At 33.0% G+C, this 14,454-nt stretch overlaps 3 protein-coding genes across 5 annotated transcripts; 2 read left to right on the top strand and 1 right to left on the bottom strand.

The window, feature by feature from the left end:
• Nucleotides 1–1,754: 1,754 nt before the first annotated feature.
• Nucleotides 1,755–3,538, bottom strand: LOC108199080 (uncharacterized). Of its 2 annotated transcripts, XM_017366834.2 has the most exons (3): nucleotides 3,022–3,538; nucleotides 2,809–2,907; nucleotides 1,755–2,220 (listed from the first exon to the last, which is right to left on the bottom strand). In XM_017366834.2, exons 1-3 carry the CDS (start codon nucleotides 3,122–3,124, stop codon nucleotides 1,952–1,954), a joined length of 471 nt encoding a protein of 156 aa, XP_017222323.1. In that variant the 5' UTR covers nucleotides 3,125–3,538; the 3' UTR covers nucleotides 1,755–1,951. The 2 variants fall into 2 exon arrangements, 1 of the variants encoding a protein (XP_017222323.1); XR_010286199.1 differs by lacking the exons at nucleotides 2,809–2,907; nucleotides 3,022–3,538 and adding an exon at nucleotides 2,343–2,533.
• A 3,381-nt stretch (nucleotides 3,539–6,919) lies between these two features.
• LOC108200014 (uncharacterized) lies at nucleotides 6,920–11,724 on the top strand. 2 transcript variants are annotated; one of them, XM_017368068.2, is made up of 7 exons: nucleotides 6,920–7,120; nucleotides 7,343–7,413; nucleotides 7,514–7,646; nucleotides 8,447–8,550; nucleotides 9,223–9,367; nucleotides 9,481–9,621; nucleotides 9,766–11,724. In XM_017368068.2, exons 2-7 carry the CDS (start codon nucleotides 7,373–7,375, stop codon nucleotides 11,350–11,352), a joined length of 2,151 nt encoding a protein of 716 aa, XP_017223557.1. In that variant the 5' UTR covers nucleotides 6,920–7,120; nucleotides 7,343–7,372; the 3' UTR covers nucleotides 11,353–11,724. The 2 variants fall into 2 exon arrangements, with proteins under 2 accessions (XP_017223557.1, XP_017223558.1); XM_017368069.2 differs by having other exon boundaries at nucleotides 6,982–7,120; nucleotides 7,318–7,413.
• A 357-nt stretch (nucleotides 11,725–12,081) lies between these two features.
• LOC108198896 (uncharacterized) lies at nucleotides 12,082–13,175 on the top strand. Its single transcript, XM_017366668.2, has one exon. It carries the CDS (start codon nucleotides 12,223–12,225, stop codon nucleotides 13,024–13,026), a length of 804 nt encoding a protein of 267 aa, XP_017222157.1. The 5' UTR covers nucleotides 12,082–12,222; the 3' UTR covers nucleotides 13,027–13,175.
• The last annotated feature ends 1,279 nt before the right edge of the window (nucleotides 13,176–14,454 follow it).

Here is a 14,454-nt window from a genome sequence, read left to right as displayed (position 1 = left end):
ACAGAGCGTTTTTTGTTTAAATTTGCACATGCTTACATATTATTAATGTTAAAATACGTGTATTCACAATAACATATTTATATTTTTAGCATAATATAAAATGTTTGATAATAAAAATAATTATGTTTTATTAAAGTACACGTGATTTTATTTGACCTAGTTTTTATCAAGTTTCAAGTAATTTATATTTTACAAATAGTGTAGAGAACATAATAAAATTATATATTAAAATGTCCAATACAAAGTTTATTACAGTTTAATGTGAAAAGTAGAAAATATTACAATATATATTGATATTTAAAAGTTGAAAATATTGTAATATATTAAACTAAAATAATAATATATTATTTTATTTATATATGTATTATAGAATATCCGAAATCATACCTAAATTTTATTTCATTTGAAAAACACTAAAATGATCTTATAATTTATAAATACTTTTTTTGAAAAATACTATGTAAAAAGAGTGAACCCAAATAAATTAAGTGAATATTTTTATTTATTGTAAAATGAAAATCTATTAACAATATTATTGTTAAATTAAGATGTTTTAGAATTGAAATAGTTTTAATTCATGGAGATTAGTTATGTGGTTAACAAGCAAATGCAATAATCAAAAAGAATTAATTGTGAGAGACTTAGTTTGATGTGAAAAGTGGAGAAGAAAAGCAAGCTGCGTCACAAAAAGAGGTTAGCATTAAATGAAAAAGAGGTTAGCATTAAATAGCTTAACCTGTGCCCTGCCTTGAGGGCACAAAATAAACAACTCCTATTTCTCAATCAGGTTGTATTGTCAGTTTGGAGATTTGTCTGACTGTTTTTCAATTTTTTAATGAATGCATTTTGTAAAAATAATAATAAGTAAGTATTTTAGTTAAGTGACTATCAAAAAATAATTAAAATAAAATGACTAAATTGAAAATAAACATTAAGTTCAATGACCAATTATTCCGCCCTCTTTAAGCCATGACTAGCAAGCCTGCTATTAATTGAGTTTTTGCGTGTAAATTCATTTTTGCATCATCAACATTCGTCCGATCTGCTCTCATCGATGTATAAACAAATAGCCATTGTGATGAAATCTCGAATTCTGAAGTTCTGCATTCAGAAGACTGATTTTTGTGCACCTTAATTTCTTCAATATATTACTCCCTCCGTCCCTCTGAATTGTACTCCCTCCGTTTCTTAAAGTATGTTGTTTTAGTAGTTTTGGTTTTTTTCTAAAAGCATGACGTTCTCATTTTTCAAAGGTAAATGAAACACTTCATTTATTACTTTTCTTTATCTATAAACCTAGAAAAACAGGAAAATTTTAAACGTCCTAACTTACATTAATTACTTCACCTATATTTAGTTTCACCTATAAAACGTGTGTATATATAGGAGTACTCCTACAAGTCATCTTCTCCATATATATAGGAGTAATGGCTTTCATCTCCATTGTTCCCGCAGTTCGGTTCACACTACTCCTTTTCGCGGGCTCTTCTGTAACAAATGGAAATATACCAATTTTTCAAGAAAATTTCACATTCCCCTCGTTATCAAAATGTGGCCGAGCTATAGCTGCAAGAAACATAACTTTCGTGATAAAATTTTTATTTTTACACGTTCGACGGGGCTCCTCTTCATCCGGTAAAAGATAGAACTTCTCTTCTTTATTAGACAAGTTAAACCACTTCTCATCTATGTGAATCATGTTGTTCATATCCTTAAATGTCGGATCATGTGGTAGACTTTCTTCTTCGAGCATGGACAAGCAAAATTGTAATCTGGCCTTTTTATTTTCATCGGTTAAGAAAGGCTTGAGTGTACTGGAACGTCTTTTTATTTTATTGTACACCCTGAAGTTTCTATAGAGCAATGATGAGCTGATATTCATAGCACTTGCTGCAGAACGTATTGTTGTTCTTTTTTGTAACGGGATATTTCGGAATTTTTCCACATCTATTTATATCCGTTTACGACCACAATTTTTTATCCAGCGATGAGATACATCAGCAAAGTCATTCCCCACATTTTCTTTTGCCCTTTTCCAAATTCTCTGAACCGTACGCAAGGGCACTTCAAATTTTGTTGCAACCTTTTTAGTGGAATATTTCTTTAATTTCCCATTCACACTTGCTTTTAACAAAGCTGCATAAACTGCTTGTCTTTCACTGTTAGTCATAACTTTTCTTTTTTTCACGTTTACTTGACCATCATCTGCTCCTACTTCACCTAAAAACAAATAAGTGCAAGATAACAAATTTAATAATAATATAATTATATAATTATAATTTTGACAAAAAAACAAAAAAAACATTTTATTAAAAAAGAATACAAAAAGTTAAAATTATTACTCTCTGATGATGAAAGTTCACTTGCATCAAATATAATTGAGGGAGACTCATGATAATTTTGAAATGTAAATTCTTCATTTATAAAATCACTTGCACCCGTGACAAAAAAATTCAAAATATATTGTCAATTAATAAATTACAAAATTAATACTTTAATTATTTTAATAAAATTAATAAATACAAAACTCAAGTCATTAAAAATTTTCATTATAATTATTTAATATTCGAAATTTGGGCTGACTAACACTTTTAAAAAAAAAAAGTTTAACATTTGATCATTTATGTAACTTGTACAGTAACGAGAATCTGGTGATTTGAAAATGAATGAGACTTAGAAAAAAATGTGTGTGTGCATGTGCTTTATATATTTTTTAATCATGATGTGTGTACATATTTTTTATAAGATATGATCTCACTATTTATTTTTGTAAAAGCATGCAATAGGTTAACAGGTAAAGCAACTTACATTCAGGAGATGGTGGTCTGTTTAAATCAAGCTCGTGATGGTGAGAAGAACATTGGGTTGAATGAGTCTCATTATGGCCCTGAGAAAAATTTTCTCTTCCTGCAAGTAATTTTGGTTTACGACAGATACAAGAACAAACAAACAAATAATACTATCAACATTTTAATAATAATAACTCAAAACTAAAAAAATAAATCATATATAACCATATACCTTCGTTATGGGATGTACTTGTTGAAATTATTTCTTCATTGGATAATAAATCTTCATGTAAATCTAGTGACATGTTGAGATCAATCATATGATTACTATCCATAGCTTAAGTATAGCTTGAGTGTGACTCTCTATTATGTGTGTTGTGTGATTTACACAAAACTATAGTAGTGTCTATATATACTACTAAAACTTGGTGGGAAAATGAAAATTGAAAAATTGAGTTGGAGGGTAACTTGAAATTTTTAGAGGGAAGTAAATTTTAAACAGATGAAAAAACAGTCTTGGAGGTGAGAAGTTTTTACATAAATTTTCTTAAAATTAGATTAATTTTTGTAAGAAACCGTGTAGCTTCATTAATTATACACTGATAATAAAAAGAAAAATGAATGGTCAGGTGATATGGTTAGGAAAGAGAAACAAGAATAAGCTGTCATAATTACAGTCCTTAATCCTTGTGAAGAAGTCTAAAACGACATACTTTAAGAAACGGAGGGAGTATACATATGGGTTGGACACGGAGACTAAGAAAAGTGTATAAAGTAATGTAAAGTAAGAAGAAAGAGAAAGAAAAGTGGGTAAAGTAGTGAGACCCATCAATATATAATTGATAGATTTGGAAAAGTAGTTGAAAGTAGTGGGTGGGTGGGATTTTTATATTATAAAATTTTACTATTTTGGGAAAATTTTGAAATGTATAGAATTAAGTGGGACATCCAAAAAAGGAAAGTGTATAGAATTAAATGAGACGGAGAGAGTAGCACGGAAGCTCAGTTGAAATGCTGATACTGTACAACAGTGGCGGAAGGAGCCTTGTGGCTGGGTCCGCTACCCCGCTTTAACTCAAATACAAATTTTTTTTAAAGGTCTAATCTTGTGAATTAATATTGTTTGCTACCCCTGTTTTAAAAAATAAAACTGACCCAGACCTTCTATTTTATTCTCATAAAACAAAAGTAATACATAGAATAGAAAAAATAATACACTTAGTGAAAAATGAACAATATATTAAAATATAAAGAGGTCGATTAATTAGTAGTATAAATTTTCATGTAATGAAAGTTAGATCATTATAATATTATGTTTCTTCCGTCCCACCGAATAGTTTACGTTCATTATTTGCATATATTTTGAGCCTACTATAAAGTATAGTTTCATAATGTTTTTCTAGTTAATTTATTTTTTTGAATAAAATTTTAAACATCAAACTTTTATTTAGGAAAAAAATTTTAAAATAAAATATTATAGAACTAATTTTATAAAATTTTCAAAATGTGTTCCAAAAAATAACATAAAAAATATGTCGGCATAATTAAGAGAGTATTTACATGACATCTTTTCTTACATAAATTTCTAGTTTCACCACCGCTGTACAATGCAATCAGAGCATGTTATCTTTGTCATCACATGTTACATTTCTTTTGTAGTTCGTACCTATAAAAAATATCAATTGGTTCATGGCCATCGATGTTTGTAACTAATTTGAGTAACTTTTTATTACTCATTTTGTTTTTTAATATACGATGTTCGACTTTTTCACACATATTTTTAAATATTTTTATCGAATAGTTAAAAATATTATTTTTTAAAAAAATCCTGAATAAAAATACGTAATCAAAATTTTAATTCACAAAAAATCAATTAAAATTTAAAAGTAATAATTTTTACTACCCGGTATCTAAAGGAGTACTCAGTAGCTTTTTATTACTGAAAGTTTAATCGGCTAGTAAATTACATAGTCCCCAGTATTTACATAAAAAATCAGGATTAATGTCTTCCCCGCTAGGCCTTGCATTGTACATGGACCTGGTGAAGATTCTCTATGCAGAAAGTACATAGCTGAATAGTTTTGATTATCCAGAGTCATGACTCATGAGTCCATGTTAGCCATGTAGACATTATCCGCCGCACTTGATTCAATATTATTTTATTTTCCGGACTGGTTTGATAAAATTTAGCCGAAAAAAACAAGATATGCATTATTTGTCAGTAAGATACATGATGAAGATCATTTTAACATTCTATGGTCTGATGCAGAGTTGATCACTAATTGATTATATGACTGTGTTTCTTTTGTCTTGATGTTGATCTCCATACTTAATTTTATTGCACCTTCTATCTTTCCCCATGTTTCTGCATGTTATCTTGCAGTGTTGCTCATATACTAAAACTCTCTTTAATACATCAATCTACATGTTCTTATGCATAGTTTATAGTCCACCCATTTGTTCAAAAAATAATTCAAAATTTAACTAATTATGAGTTATGACCTTTAATTTTAACTATTTTGAAATTATGATAACTCATATCATAAAGCTGGCTGGTATAGTTTTGGGCCCAATAAGCAAGGGAATGAACTCGGCTAACATCATTTTTTACTGTTCGGGAAAGTCACCCAAAAAAAAAATTTGAGATCGGAACAAATAAATCCTCTCCTTGTTAGTTTAGGAAATTGAATAATAATAACAAACTTAATCTGTTAATATTAAAAGTAAAATATAAAAAGTTCTAAATCTTCCCTACATTTTAAGTGTTTTGATTAATTAGTTAAAAATGTTATTTACAATAAAAAATCTGAATAAAAATATATAATTAGAAAAAATAATTTTTGTTACCCTATGTGTGTGCTAAAAATTTACGTCCAATATAAAAAATACAAATACAACCGTTTGTATACAAATGGTTGGGACACGGAGACTAAGAAAAAACGTAAAAAAATAGTAAAGTTAGATGAAAAGTGGGTATAGTGGTGGGATCCAATTCTATTTAATAATAAATTTGAGATAGTGAAGGAAGGTAGTGAGTGTAAATAGTGTTTATATTTTTAAAAAATAGAGATAGTAGAAGAGACTAGTTGATGTAATAGTGTTTTATATTATTAAAAGTTATTATTTTTAGAATGTATAAAATTGGTGAGACGACAAAAAAATAAATTGTATATAAATGATTGGGACAGAGCTACCTTCTTAAATCAGAATTATTTTGAATAGGGTTTGTTAAAGTAAATGAGTGTAAGCGAATTAGGGTAAAGTTAAACTGGATTAAGTGGTCAGTTACTTTAATAATCACCTCCACTACCACAACGGCCCTGTCGTGCCAAACGTTTGTTAACCAAATCAAAACTCACTGCATGGACCCCACTCAAACCCTCAAAACAATCAAATCAAATCTGGACCCTCCATTCAACCCACCATGTTGACCAACCACCCAAACTCACGTAATCCAACGGCCCACATCTCATCTCCTCACCCACTTGCAGCCCCATACACTATCCGGACCCACACTAACAAACCCTCCGCTCCACATCATCATCGTCATTTAACAAAAAGTGCAAGGTCATTGTCGTCAACTGAATTTTAAACTAGTTGTGTTTGAATTATGTTTGACGCCGTTAACAACTAGTTGGTGCTCCACTAAACCTATACATACAAATTCTTGTATCCCTCTGCTTCCTTCTACATGATTCTTTTATATCAATTCTAAATTTTAAATATTTAAAAAAGCTTTTTCCAAAAAAAATATATTTAAAAAAGCTATTTAAAAGAATTTTGTTTTGCATTTTGAGTTTGATCTCTGCTCATCCTCAAATTTATCAAAATCAATATATATTTATAACATATATCTTAATTTAAAAGAAATTTATAATTTTTTGGGTTTATAAGAATTGAAATTTAAATACGCAATTAAAAGTTACTCCTTTAATTCATCCTTTTTTTAATAATTTATTTTTACTGCCTAACACGTATTTTTCAGACATACTCTTATACAATCTTGCATGAATATGATATTTTTATTTAATTATATTTTTATACATCACAAAATTTTAAATATAATTTATAAACTTATAATTATACTAAAATGCATCTGGATAAAAAACCTGAAGGAGTTGAAATAAGACGGAATTAATCACTTATTTTTGGAACAATGGACTGAATTAGTAATAAATAACCTACACAGTTTCTTCATTAAAGCTTGTTCATTTGTGTCTCCTACATTTAAATTCACACACAGTGTGTGTGTTTTCTTCTACTCATATAAACACATACACACATTCAAGTGTGTGTTACTCTATTGAAGAGCTAGGGTTTAGCTTCATTTGGTAACTTCTACAACTCAATCACTCTTTATATTGATGTTTATGTTTATGTTCACATGTTTGTTTAAATGTTAGTACATATAATCTTGATAAATTAATAAAATTTGTCGGTGCCAAGACTATTAATTTATCTAGATTTAACTGTATATGATATTTGATGGATCTAGTTACATGAATTTGATGTCTTTGTACTGTTGTAGTGATGATTTGAGCTGAAATTTTCAGATTAGTGGATTCTAAGTTTGTGATTTGAAGATGTTGGACGGATTGTTAGGCCGAGGATTTGTGTCGAAATGGTTAGTTGAGCTCTCTGTATGTGTAATTCGATGTGTGTTTTTGATGATTTTTGTTGATATGTGAATTGATTTGGTTGTTTGATTTGGGTGGTGTGTGAAGTAAATCGCTGATTAAGCCGACTAAGACACGATTGGAGGCGTTGAGGAAGCGGGCGGAGGCGAAGCAGAGGTTTTTGAAGGAAGATCTGGCGAAGTTGCTTGCTAATGGCCTCGATATCAATGCATATGGAAGGGTAATAAAAATTTATGATCAAGTGTTTGTTGTTATTTTTAGAAACATGATTAAGCTGTAAATAAGTGATTTGAATTGATGATTAGTGCACTGCTTATAAAACTGAGTTGCAATGTCAAATTGGGTTTAAAGACTTCAGATGTCATACTTTTTTTTGTCAGGCTTCAGATGTTGTACGTATCTGGGTCAAATAAGTAATTTTCATTAGTGCAGTTCTTGAAGAACGGAGTTGCAATGTTGAATTGGATCTTAAGACGCGAGATGTACTTGTTACTTAGGTCTGTGCTTTCGTTAGGGATAATCTTCATAAGATTTTTCTAACAGTTTTTGTATAAAAGATGAAAATGAGTGGAAAATAAGAATATAAATCAATTAAGAAGAGGAAATGACCATTTACAAAGAGCTTACCTATTTTACTTGATATGGTACTTGTACTCGTTATGGTTGCAAATGCCCCACTCGCTATTAAATTTGTCGTTGCCAGTGACGTGTAAGTGGTAGAAATGTTGCAAATATTATTAGTAGACGTAGAGAAGGAACAGAAGATGAGAAGAAGAGTGTATCAGAATGAAATCGAAGAGTGTATAGATACTTAGAAAACCACCATATTGTGGTACTTGTAAAGCTCTAAAAGTTCACTTGGGCTCTGAAATTAACTTGGTCTGCACCTATATCATATCTGCTACTCAGATTATAATGTGCACATGTATAATGTATTGTTGGTTTATCGTCATCGCAAGTGGCCTATATGTTTATTCATTCATTTTACTAATGTTTCTGTCATGGGTCTTGTTGGAACAGACTGAGGAATTTCTTGCTGGACTGTGCATGTTATCACACTATGATTTCATTGAGTACACTTGCGATTTTATTCTGAAGAACCTTTCAATTATGCAAAAACAAAGGTATGGATGGCAACTTTTCTGAAACACTATATGAACTAAGTTTAGAGTTTATAGCTGTCTGAAATTTTGCTCAAACAAATTCTTATAAAATCTTTAAATGTGACAAGAGTAATGCAAATACTAAAAGGACCTCTAACTAAAATAGATATATCAAAAGATGATACCAAGTATCAAATAATCGACCAACAGTCTGACAAGTTAATTCGGAGTGCTCTGCTGTCTCTTGCTAATATCATATTTTAATCAAATAAAATTGTGTTCACAAATTATAATGGTGTGTAGTAATTCGGACTTTGAATGAATTTCCTTTTCAGTGACATCATATAATCTACTTGTTCACTTGTGTATGTAAAATATTCTTCTAGGGGTGACCATGAAATTCAACCTTAAGATCCCTAAAAGTTAAACTTCATATATAGTGAGTAGTTTGCTCTCGACTCTCTCTGAAGCTTAAGTTAAAACCAAATATAATTTTGTGTTTCTTTTTAAAATTTAATGTATGCTGTCATATTTAAATTTCATAAACTGTTATCTGAGATTGAGCAATATTTAGAGGCTTGTACATTAATACTATGTGACTTCTCATATGTTAAAAGTGAGATATCTTCTACTGATGAAACAGTTTGGGTCGCAAGTCTCATGACAAGTTTTCGTCTACTTTTCTTCGTTCAGGGAGTGTCCAGAAAATTGCAGGGAGGCTGTGGGATCTCTGATGTTTGCTGCAGCAAGATTTTCTGATCTGCCAGAACTACGTGACCTTAGGGATGCATTTCAGGAGAGATACGGAAATTCCATTGAACATTTTGTAAATCAGAAGGTAATCTTCATTTACTTATATACACATATAAAGTAAGTATAATAATGTTTAATCTTTACTCTACAACACTATGCCGTTTCATCTGTCCAGTAATGTTTTTCTTTTAATTTTAGTTTGTGGATAAACTAGCTTCCAGACCTCCTACATTGGAAAAGAAACTTCAACTGTTGCGCGACATAGCATTGGAGTTCTCAATCAAATGGGACTCCCATGGATTTGAGAAAAGGATGGGTACTCCATCAGCACTTGTGCAGGCATGTCCATTATCTCCAGGAACTTCTTATGCAAACCCTAATCTGCCATAACTATCATTTTCTGTAAAATTTAATGTTCCTAGTCAACTACTTTATATCGGAAGGGTTGGTATTCACACTGTTCTCGTTCGACTAAATTTTCAGGACCAAAATAAGAAAAATGGGCCTCCCAAGGTCCCTTCTGATATTTCCAAATACTCTAATGGAAATGGCAGCGAGTCAAAGTCTGATAAACGTGATGTTATTTCTAATGCAAGGAGTCATAGTGTTGCAGATGGGAAGACAATTCGCAATAGCAAGGAGGGTAATGTGTCAACAAGAGAAGATACTGACATAAAACTTGTCAAAAGACAAGAATATAATGGGAACAGCTATAGACCACAGCTGATTACTGGAGAAAAAGTAGAGGACAATGAAATCTCACATCGAGGAACACGGGAGCATTACGTGGAGAAATATAGATTAGATCAAAAAGAGGATATAACTCCAAAAGTAGGATCTGGAAGCTCATCTCGTGGCAAAATATCTTTAATGCCAGATGGTAGGATGAATACTGTTACTAAAGAAGGACAGAGCTGTTCTAGACTCCCTAGTAGCATCGATGGTAGAAGTGACTCATCCATGGGTAATGAACAAAACAGTCAACATCATTTTGTGACGTCAACAAAAAAAGTGCGAGAGGTAGAAAAATATAGGTCAGGAAGCTCATCTGATGGAAAATATGCTGCCAGTATATATACAATGCAAAATGGCAGGATGGCTACAATTGCTAAAGAAGAAGAGCAGAACACTTTGTTTCATGGGAAGTCAGAAGTGTCTGTCAACTTATCTGAACTCCTTAGTGGTGTTGATGGTAGAAGCGACTTATCCGCAAGTAATGAACATGAAAGCCGACTCAATATTGCTATGTCAAAAAGAAAAGTGGGGGAGGAAGAGGCAGATAGGTTTAAGTCCTACCATAACACTCCTCGGCCACCACCTTATGTAAAACTGAAAGATAATGCCATTCCTGCGCCTTATGTAAAACCGAAAGTTAGCCATGGCGAAACTGTTATTTCACTCCTTGACAAAGGCAATGCATTGGCAAACTTGCCTATGAACCAAAAAGATCGTCACCATGAAGAAGGGTTTGGTCCCACTCCCACCAGAGTTAATGGTCATCGTCATGTGGAAGAGCCTACTTATCAGAATGACATACCTCTGCCAAAACCAAGATCAACTAGGAGAAAGCAATCAAAATCATCATCTACTCACTACGATGATGAGAAGATTGAAGATAATGGAATTGTAAAGAAAAGTTCAAGTAGCCGAAGGAAAGAACACTCCAGAAAGGGCTTACAGCTACTGTTTGATGATGAACATCATCAAAAGGACGAGGAAGAAAGAATGATGGATAAACTTTTGTTGCATTATAGTAAAAAGCCATCAGATTTTGATGTGGGGAAGTTGAGAAAAAAATCTCATGCTCATGCATCAAATCACAAAGATTCTAGTGGTACTAAATTACGGCATGCAAGCAGAAGAGATGGTCCTGATGTGAGTCCTGAGATGGCGCCTCCTCCCACCAGATCTGTTTCTCTACCACATGAGCAAACTGCTCCTTCAGAGCCTACAAAAGTTTATGCACGCGCCAATTCATTTCAGCCAGATAACATGGCACGTCATGTGCATCCCAAGTTACCAGATTATGATGACTTGGCTGCCCAGTTTGCAGCTATGAGAGGACGTTAAAGTGGTATGTGCAAGTCAAACTTCTGATTTCTCCAACCCTCTATATCATGGAAGGATTAAGCTTTGGTTTCAAGAACTAGCTATGCTCAATCGCTGAATTCGCCAGATCTTACATGACATCAGCCTTCCAACTGCACAGTAATCATACCTAGCTTTGCGTTTTCTTTAATCTAAACATCAATATCTTATGCTGAGTTTCTCATATCTGCACTGCCAGCCAAATTTCGACCTGTTCTGCTGACTTCTGTCGAATACTTGTAAAATTGTTACCTGGCTTGTGCTGTTTTTTACATCAAAGACTGAAAAGATGATTTAAATTAGTCAGTGTTATATACTTTGAGCTCACTGTTTCACATCTAGAGCTTTTATTCACTACAGTAATACTATATTTTCTAGAATTTTACTGCAATTGTTTTAACTGCTTATCTTGGAGTCAATTAATTGGTGAGTCCTTTTAGAGAATTGACTCCGATTTGTTGCTGTTGTTTTTATCAAGGGTAGAGAACTTCAAGATCCACTGAAATTGACCGTTTTGACCATAAATTTTAGAAAAGTTAGCACTTTCAAAAAGGAATCAGAGTCCAGAAGTACATAACCCCACACAAGCCCACCATATTCAACATCAAAAGATTCTCCAGCCATATCCCAGTCCCAAACACTCTTTACCGCCAAAAATTTACCCTCCATGCCATATATTAGAATTCAGAGCTCTCTTTTCTCTCTGCAGTCGCTCATATTTGAGAGAGAGAGGGAGAGGGAGACTGAGAGAGTGGGAGAGAGACTGAGAGAGGGAGAGGGAGAGGGAGAGAGAGAGAGAGAGAGAGAGAGAGAGAGAGAGGGAGAGAGAGACTGAGAGAAAGAGAGAGAGAGATGAGGGGTGCATCCAAGGTTATGATGGTGGCGGCACTAGTGCTGGTAGCGTCCTTGGCCATTGTCCTAGGCCTTGTCCTGGTGCTAGTAGTTGAGCTCTACTGTCCTCATTTGTTCAGTCGAAGCAAGCGCAAAGAGCTCAGAACCACCACTCCCTCTGGCACCGCGGATTCGACTGCTGATAATTCCTCTCAGCAAAGTCATAATCAATCATTTATCGCCTCTTTGAGTAGCTTTCATGCACAAGGAGTTTTAAATGCTCCCAGAAACCTTCTTTTCCCTGCACTTTCAAGTAACGACACAGTAGACGTAGAAAATCAACTCAATAAAGCACCAAAACAAGTATCCGAGTCCAAAAACCAGAAGCCTTTCTCCGCCTCTCATCAATTCAAAGTCCTTTACACCGAATCCCTATCGCCTTCAGCCTCATTACATCATAATGCCGGTGCTAGTACTTCTAAGAATGGAGGTTGCGATGACTCTGAGGAAAATCTAGTGTACATATCGAATCCAGTTTATAACACAGTCAACCAGACAGGTATTCTGGATACACCATTCGGAACTCCTGACTCCTCACCATCACGGTTACAGATTAGTGGTTCCTCCAGCGAGGAGGAGGAGGATGGCGGTACCACATTCCCTATTACACCTCCATTGACACCGATGAAGAAACTCCCCCTCGAGGCATGCTCAGTTCCTCTTAGAGATGCTCGGTCACTTGGCACGACAGCTAGTTACTCTAATAGTAACGATGGTGATCTTTCTTCATCCTTATCAGGATCTCCTTCTGCTTCGCCTTGGTGATTTTTATCGATTTTTTATGATTAGATTAGTGCTGCTATATGAGTTAAATATTTTGGCATAAATATTATTCGACTTTGTTAGAATACCTCTCTTTTGAGCTTGTGAGAGAGATATTGCAGAGTAGACTCTGATAACTTTTCTCCTCTGTATCTTTCTCCTTTCTGTTGTAGTCCGACTTGCCAGGTACATTGTTAGGAACGATGATTCCATGACATAATAACTTCTTACACTCTTAAATCGCCGGAAAAATGGATTACTAGTGTCTCTTACTTTTATCGCAATAACTTTTATATTCGTCAAAAACTATTTTTTAAAAACTATAATTCTATGACATATTAACTTTCGTGTTTGTTTAAACTGTTTCTGGATAATTTTATGACATAATAACTTCTTGCACTATTAAATCATCGCAAAAATGATCAATAGTGTCTCGGCTCTTATCATAAGTGACTTTTATATTCATCACAAACTAGTTTATAAAAATGATAATTTCATGACATAATAAGTTTTATGTTCGTTGAAAACTGTTTTCTGAAAACAAAACGATAATTTCGTGACAAAATAATTTTTATGTTCGTCGAAAACTATTTTCTAGAAATGAAGACCCCGCTACATTTGTTTTCTTAAAATGATTGTCTATTTTTTAAAAAATAAAAATAGTTTTTTGATTTATGTAGCCAAACATGGTCTTCAAGTTTTTGCTTAAGAACTCTCGATGCTACCGTATAAAGGAACGGAGGGAGTACTATTTTTCTCGAAACTCGAGCGGTTGTTACTCGAGCTCACTGGATGCCTTAATCTTAATATGAATTATTCCATCGATTCACTTGATGTTGAAGAGTTAAATCTAGAAGAAGAAACCTGCTTTTGTCTGCTAAGTGTTGGGATTGTGAAGATGCATGTGAAGCGTGGTGAGCCAAACAGGCCTGTAAAATATGCAAAGGACTCTGTTTTTGATGAACCTCGTTTCTTGATTTTCAATTCATCCAAGACATAAAAGAGTACACAACTGCAACGTTTTGGAGCTTTTCTAATTAGATAACTCTGAATCTTGTTTCTTTCCCAGCTCGAATATTCATTCTTTTTTGGCATGAATTTGTTTTCATGTAAAGTCACTGGGGATGAGTTTTCATTCAACACTGTCGTGCATAATTCACCTGCACAACCTGTAACTCGTATATCTCGACGTTTCTTTCGCTTCTTTCCCCACCCGGAATCGACTCGTTTAGCTTATTGGATGATCGATATTTCTAGAATTTGAAATTTTTGCAAGATTTAACTTTTATATACATGAACTCTTACTCACTCTGTCTCTATATTTTTTTTACAGTTTTTTCACAGCTCGACACGCATTTTAAGGCGCATATAAAACATAATTTTATAACTTTTGAACTGGGAAATTTCCATTAACTCATCAAAGCATCATAC

The sequence above is a fragment of the Daucus carota genome, chromosome 8 (assembly GCF_001625215.2).
Source record: "Daucus carota subsp. sativus chromosome 8, DH1 v3.0, whole genome shotgun sequence".
Lineage (NCBI taxonomy): Eukaryota > Viridiplantae > Streptophyta > Magnoliopsida > Apiales > Apiaceae > Daucus > Daucus carota.
Note: the sequence above shows the minus strand (reverse complement) of the source record. Positions and strands in the feature narration are given on the sequence as shown.

What these genes read in the sequence shown, in the direction of transcription:
- LOC108200014 (XM_017368068.2), top strand. Translation starts at nt 7,373, where the DNA reads ATGTTGGACGGATTGTTAGGCCGAGGATTTGTGTCGAAATG. An exon ending in CGAGGATTTGTGTCGAAATG is followed by an intron (nt 7,414 to 7,513) that starts GTTAGTTGAGCT and finishes TGGTGTGTGAAG; the next exon opens with TAAATCGCTGATTAAGCCGA. An exon ending in ATATCAATGCATATGGAAGG is followed by an intron (nt 7,647 to 8,446) that starts GTAATAAAAATT and finishes TTGTTGGAACAG; the next exon opens with ACTGAGGAATTTCTTGCTGG.
- LOC108199080 (XM_017366834.2), bottom strand. Translation starts at nt 3,124, where the DNA reads ATGGATAGTAATCATATGATTGATCTCAACATGTCACTAGATTTACAT. An exon ending in AAGTACATCCCATAACGAAG is followed by an intron (nt 2,908 to 3,021) that starts GTATATGGTTAT and finishes AATTACTTGCAG; the next exon opens with GAAGAGAAAATTTTTCTCAG. An exon ending in CAGACCACCATCTCCTGAAT is followed by an intron (nt 2,221 to 2,808) that starts GTAAGTTGCTTT and finishes ATTTGTTTTTAG; the next exon opens with GTGAAGTAGGAGCAGATGAT.
- LOC108198896 (XM_017366668.2), top strand. Translation starts at nt 12,223, where the DNA reads ATGAGGGGTGCATCCAAGGTTATGATGGTGGCGGCACTAGTGCTGGTA.